Below are 7,170 nucleotides of genomic sequence, written 5' to 3' on the forward strand. Positions count from 1 at the left end.
AGTGTTAATGGTAGTCTTTTTATTTCTTACATGTCCATATATTTATGTGGGCTATGGTGAGGTATAACAACACTATTGTAAATTGGTATAAATTTCAAACTCAAATCTGAGATCTTCCTGGATATATATTTTCCAGTTGAAATTAGGTATTTGGGAGTTGAGAAGATAGCCAGTGTTAATGGTAGTTTTTTTATTTCTTACATGCCCATATATTTATGTGGGCTATGGTGAGGTATAACAACGCTATTGTAAATTGGTATAAATTTCCAACTCAAATCTGAGTTCTTCCTGGATATATATTTTCCAGTTGAAATTAGGTATTTGGGATTTCACGATATAGCCAGTGTTAGTATGGTAGTCTTTTTCTTTCTTTAAGTCCATATACATGTATTTTGGTGGTCTACTATGAGATATAGTGATTTCGGTTGAAATTGGTGAAAATTTCAAACTAAAGGTGCTCTGCTCTAGAGCACCTTCTCGGATAGGTGTACTAATTAATTCACTTCCAAACGATGCCAAATAAAATTTTTCACAAAAGCACCTTTTAGGGTTCCATTTGTTTTGGCAATGTTCACGTAATTTAATCCTTTGCTCTGGCTATTATGTTCTCAGCTGTTATTTGACAAAAACTTATAAACGATTATTTTAAAAAAATAAGAATTTAAAACCCCAATTTTCTAAAGGATAAAAATAATGGTTTAGTAGGTTTTGCCTTAAGACATCTGCTTTATCAAATAATCATATATTATAATATTAATATTTTTGGGATATGATTAAAATAATAATTCATATTTATTCAGTTTTGTAGTGATCGAGTATTTCAACGCTACGCTCCCTGGACAATTTATGGCATTTATAAATAACAAATTTTGAATTGAAAAAAAATATTTTTCAAGATGGATAATAAATCTGATGATGAAGATGTTAGTAAAAGGCAAAAACGCCGCCATAGATCTGCTTACTGATAATTTAAATTTAGAGCCAGCCTCAAATATTTGTAACGAACCCACAAGTGGTGAAAATAGAGAATCTAATGATTCCTTAGAACCTCCACCACCTTTCGATATAGTATCGAGTTCACCTTCTGATATAAACGATAATTCACCTTCTGATGTAGAGGGCAATTTTCCTCCAAGGCGTTGCTCTGATATAGGTTACGACAGTGATAGCAATGTCAGTTTATTTAGTTCAAGTTCTTCGGAACCTGATAAGAGGCACCCTAATTTCGCTTCAGATATTCGACAATGGGCAATTGAATACCGTATTAATGCAATTACCCTAAATAGTTTATTTGTTGTACTTCGTGAAAATGGGCACGATTTACCGAAAGATTCTAGGACATTACTAAGAACCTCCAGGTAGAGGATAGCGCCGCCGATCAAACGCCGCCGCCGCCGATTATTTAGATAACGCCGAAACGCCGCCGCCGATAAATTTAATTTCGGTGGCGCCGCCGCCGCCGCCGCCGAAACATTTTCATTTCGCCGCCGAATTAATTTCCATTATTAAAGTATAATAATTAAGTTTTGAGATCTAAACTACATAGATTTTTCTTTTGGTAGTGCTACGATTCCTAGGCTGTTGGGTGCACCGTACTAGCGTTATAAAATTAAAAATAATTAATAATTTCCAAAAGATCTGGCACCACTGCACCGCGCGCACCAAGATTTTCTGCAGCAGATAGCTTGGATAGGAGAGAGAGAAATGAAAACGGCTTTGGAGTTGCCTCGCCTCGTATTTTGTAATAAGTACAGAAACGTATCAGCTGCATTGGCTGCATTCAGCAATAACTATTCTATTACATTTTAAAAATTCCTTTGATACAAAGGTAAAATAATTTGTGATAATAGACTTAAATGCGCGGGGAAAAACCGGATTTGGGGGGATGAAATTTATGCGGCAGAGGGCTGGCTCGTTGGTTGTCTGTACGATAATGGCGGCGCCCATCAAAAGTTTCTAAAAAGAGTGTATAGATAGTAATACTAGTGAAATGGTAGTAAATTAGTACAGTATTGTTATTACTAGCGTAAATGTTTTAGTTTAATAGTATCATATGTGACATAGTTACTCATAAGTGTGCCTCTGTTTAACATATCTGTATTAAAAATTTAAATGAGGCCTTGTTTCACAGCCGCCAAAGACTATATAAAGCTACGCGTAACTTTATATAGTCTTTGACAGCCACCAAAGAAAATACAGCACTAACGTCGCGTAAAACTGGTTTAACTTCCTTCCCCCCTACGCGAGAACTAGTTTTGATGACGATAAAACCGTCATCGACTGGGAAGTGACGTCAATAACGTCATATCCTTGCAACAAGGTATCATTATGAAAAAATTCATTCAGGCACACTTATGATTAAATAAGTTACATCTGATAGTAGGTAACCAAAGTTACCTCTTATTTGTTTTGGAAACAAGTGGTTCCTATTTTAATAAAATACATTCTAATAAACATATATTTTTTAAATGTGTTTAACAATTTAAGTTCTAGCGGTCTATTAAAAGGCTGGCGCTATTTCTGAGGGGGGGGGCAGTTTTTCCCCTTAGGCGCCGCCGCCGCCGATTTTTTTCAACGCCGCCGATTATTTTCTGAAAATCGGCGCGCCACGCCGCCGCCGAACTAATTATCGTTCCCGCCGCCGCCGTTGAAAATTGGTTCGGCGCTATGCTCTACCTCCAGGACTACCGAAGTGACTAAAATTAAAAATGGTGAATACTGGCACGTAGGGTTTGGAAATGGCTTAGAAGACCTTTTGATTGATAACCCAGATTATCTCGAAGAAATATCTTTTGCGATTAATATCGATGGCTTACCGCTGTACCATAGTTCGGTAACTGATTTTTGACCTATTTTAGCATGCGTGTTTAGTTTTCAAAAAGGAATGATTGGGGCACCTTTGTGGTTGGCGTATTCTGCGGGGACACTAAACCAAGCAACCTAGAAGAGTTTTTGGGTCCAACTATCCAAGACTTACAAAACCTTGAAGACAAAGGTCATATTTTTGAGGGAAATAAATATAATTGCAATGTCCAAGGTCCTTTTATACTTGACACTACAGCGCGTGCTTATGTAAAACATACCAAAGGGCACACCGGTTATCATTCGTGTGACAAATGTACAATTAGCGGGAAAAGGTATAAACATACAACTCTATTCTGGGAAGGTGATGAGGTTGAAGAAATTTTTCTAAGAACTAACGAGCCATTCAGAAATCAGGATGATGATGAACACCACCTAGAGGGTGATTTGTCTCCTTTATGCAGATTGAACACTGACATGGTTCAGCAGTTCCCCTTGGACTACATACACTTGATAAGTCTAGGGGTAACTAAGAAGATGGTAAAGTCCTGGTTAAGTGGAAAACTAGCTGTAAGGTTAAGCTCTCACTTAGTAAATACCCTCTCTATAAACTTAGAAAAAATTCGAAAAAATATTCCTTGTGAATTTTCCCGAAAACCTCGGTCGGTGAAGCATATTGACCGATGGAAGGCCACCGAACTAAGGCAATTCTTACTGTATACGGGTCCAATTGTTCTAAATGATATTCAGAGGCCAGATGTGCTAAGCCATTTCAGACTTCTCCATTGTGCCAATTACATCTTAGCTCACCCAGTTTACCATAGAACCCACTCTGCAGACCAACTCCTAAAAATGTTTTTATTAACTTCTTAAGATTTTTATGGAAATAAATTTATGGTTATGGTGAAAGACGTAGAGAGTTTTGGGCCTTTAGACGCTTACAGCGCCTACCCATTCGAAAATCATCTACAATTCATGAAAAAAATACTTAGGACCCCAAACAAACCACTACAGCAGTTAATAAAACGACTTGGTGAATCTGCTTCTTTTAAGCGTAAAAAAGAGTTCCCAAATGAGTTTAAAAAAACCATTTAAATCCAATGAGGCCCATATTCCCGCCAATGCCATTTCTTACAAGAACGTCCATACGCCTCAATCTGTTATCGGTGTAAATAGTGCGGATAGTTGCTTTAAACTTGAATCAGGAGAGGTGGTGGTGGTAAATGGAATCTACCATAGCCCAAATGAGGAAGTTCATGTAACTCATGTGATGGTGAGGGTTAACGGATAATATTTGCGTGTGGGGGTTTTTGGTGTTTTGTTAGTCAACGCTCACTGTCACGACAGTTGTGACTTGGTAGTTTATTTTCCGAGATGTTACGATTGTAATGTGGATGTGTATTGTGCACTTGTGACGTGTTGTGTTTCTGTGATGTTTGTGTTTCGTTTGCGATCTACTCGCCAACGTCTGTGTTGACTTTTCGGACAGACCGTATGCTGAGGGTTACGATAAACGTCTCAACGTCCATAAGGCAGGGTGTCCACCAACAATGCCGAACCCATAAATGTTACTGAACATAAAATGTAATTTAACAAACATTGGATAAAGGTTGATCCTTACTCGAGTGTTTCTGAAAAATAATTTGGTATATTATAATGATTATTCCGTAGCTTTAGTCGTTACAGGATGAGTGTCGTGTCTAATCACGTACTCCATGTCCAATGAAAGCTAATGGTATTCAGAATAACTCTGAACGAAAGAATGACACCCAGTTTAGTAGATCAACAACGAACATTCTTTAATTTCTCCTCATTATATATCGAATAATAAACCAAATAAAAAAATATAAATTAAACAAACATTATTTACAAAGTAGATAAAAGCGATAACGTGAAAAAATGAATTTTCCCCTGATTGTAACATCAAAAGTGCATAAGCGAAACATCCTCCCGTCCTTTGACAAGTTTATTCAACATCTTGATTCCCTGTAGTAAGTGCTTCGGTTTCTTCTTCACTGTCGAACGCCAGAAGACAGCTTAACGATTGGACGTTTTATTTCTCCCTTGCTGGTACGGAGACTGACGACTTTGGTTTGGCTGTCGAAGCCAGAATGAATTTGCACCACTCTCGCGAGTGGCTAGCTCGAGGCGGACGTTGCGTCAGATTTGACCAAGACCATATCCCCGATCTTTATATTCCGTTGCGGCGTCATCTATTTCGGGCGCTGTTGCAATCTTGTAATGTATTCACGCAACCAGCGTTTCTGTACGTCCTGTTGAAGCCTTTGAAAGAACTGCCATCTGTTTAATTTGGGCATGGCGAGATGCGAAAGATCCGGATCACGAATGGTTTGCAGAGATTCCCCGATCAGAAAATGTACAGGAGTCAGGACTCGAAGATCCGTTGGGTCAGATGATAATGGCGTCAATGGTCTGTCATTGAGACAGCCCTCAATTTGTGTCGTTATGGTGGCGAACTCTTCATATGTAAGACGGGTTGGACCGACGACTCGATGGAGGTGATGCTTGACTGACTTTACCCCGGCCTCCCATAAGCCACCGAAATGCGGCGCCCCAGCAGGGTTGAAGTGCCATGCTATCCCCAGGCTCGAAAGATGATTGGTGACGCTTTCGTTATGTAGACCGAATTGAATTAGGGTTGCCAACTCCTTAAGCTCTTTGGCCACGCCGACAAAATTCGTTCCGCAATCACTATAGATGTCGCTAGGCCAACCCCGTCTGGACGTGAATCTTCGCAGAGCAGCTATGAAGGCCTCTGTCGCCAGTGACGATACGATCTCCAGATGTAGCGCCTTCGTGACAAAGCAGACGAACAGTGCTATATAGGCCTTGTATGTGGTTCTACTCCTCGGATTTATCGGACGTAACTGGAATGGTCCTGCATAGTTCACGCCAGTTCTGGTGAACGCTAGGCAGTAGTGGAGTCTCGCTTGTGGTAAGTTGCCCATCATCTGCTTTACGGTTTCGGCTCGCTGACGAGTGCAAATAACGCATTTGCGAATCTGATGCCGGATTGCGTCCCTTGCTCGTAGGATCCAGTATTTTAGTGAAATGACACCATGCACTAACTGAGCCCTGGCGTGTAAATTTTGTACATGCGCTTCCTGAATCACCATTTCCGTGAAGCGATGATGCCTCGGTAGCAAGATGCGATGCTTTACGCCAGTACTGAACTCTGCCTGCCTCAGTCTTCCTCCCACGCGCATGATTCCTGCGCCGTCCAATTCCGGATTTAGGCTCAAGATGTTGAATAAACTTATCAAAAGCGAGACTCCACTACTGCCGTGCGTTCACCAGAACTGGCGTGGACTATGCAGGACCATTCCAGTTACGTCCGATAAATCCGAGGAGTAGAACCACATACAAGGCCTATATAGCACTGTTCGTCAGATTTGTCACGAAGGCGCTACATCTGGAGATCGTATCGTCACTGGCGACAGAGGCCTTCATAGCTGCTTTGCGAAGATTCACGCCCAGACGGGGTTGGCCTAGCGACATCTATAGTGATTGCGGAACGAATTTTGTCGCTAGGCCTACCCCGTCTGGACGTGAATCTTCGCAAAGCAGCTATGAAGGCCTCTGTCGCCAGTGACGATGAGGTTTGGAAATAATAATGGTTAGTTACCACAGGTTTATAGAAATCTTCCAGCCTGTAATAACTCTGGCAATGTTGATCATTTTCAACATAGGATGCCCAATTGTGTTGGAGGGGGAGGTAAATTAAGACTTGCTGTCAAGGTAAACTGTAATAGTAAGTGTTGGGCTTGAATGGCTTTCCACCACCTTCCTTTTGACCCGGCGACCGGTAATTGGCGTCACAAGTCACTTAGGCCAGTAGAATTATAGTACAATGTATCCGGTATTATAATCACTAAATGCCAATTATTTTTAACTGAACGTTACAGTATCTATTGCTCAAAATAAAACGCCGCGCCGCTCTTGTTGAAATATTAATTGATTAACCGAAACATAATTTTTAATCTAACGCATCATGGTGTAAAAGTGCTAACCTAACTTTAATATGTTGGGATAAAAACAAACTCTTCTCTCGTACAATAATGTATTTTAGTACCAAGCGCCAGGGCCGTCTTTACCTAATTGGAGGCCCCTGGGCAAAGCTTTGGGCGATCCTCTGTAACTCCCCCCAAGTTTCTAACCTCCAGTGCGAAGTCCATCGTCGCTCTAATCTACAACTATCGGTTCCAATAGATTCACTTGTCCTACTAATGGTTACTGAAGAAGAAGCTTATTCGGAATTTAAAAAACCAACAACCAAAAGTCTTTATTCGTTTTAGATTTACACGAGACTAAATACGAAGTTTAGGACTTTCAAGCAATGTTAAAAAC

The 7,170-nt window shown here is 40.3% G+C and overlaps 1 protein-coding gene across 1 annotated transcript; it reads right to left on the reverse strand.

Moving 5' to 3' along the window:
- Nucleotides 1-5,015: 5,015 nt before the first annotated feature.
- On the reverse strand, nucleotides 5,016-6,029 carry LOC149962035 (uncharacterized). The gene has a single exon (XM_090164370.1). The coding sequence runs from the start codon at nucleotides 6,027-6,029 to the stop codon at nucleotides 5,016-5,018; it is 1,014 nt and encodes a 337-aa protein (XP_090020496.1).
- Between the last annotated feature and the right edge of the window lie 1,141 nt (nucleotides 6,030-7,170).

This window comes from Leiobunum rupestre, chromosome 1, assembly GCF_980474605.1.
Source record: "Leiobunum rupestre chromosome 1, qqLeiRupe1.1.hap1, whole genome shotgun sequence".
NCBI classification, from domain to species: domain Eukaryota; kingdom Metazoa; phylum Arthropoda; class Arachnida; order Opiliones; family Sclerosomatidae; genus Leiobunum; species Leiobunum rupestre.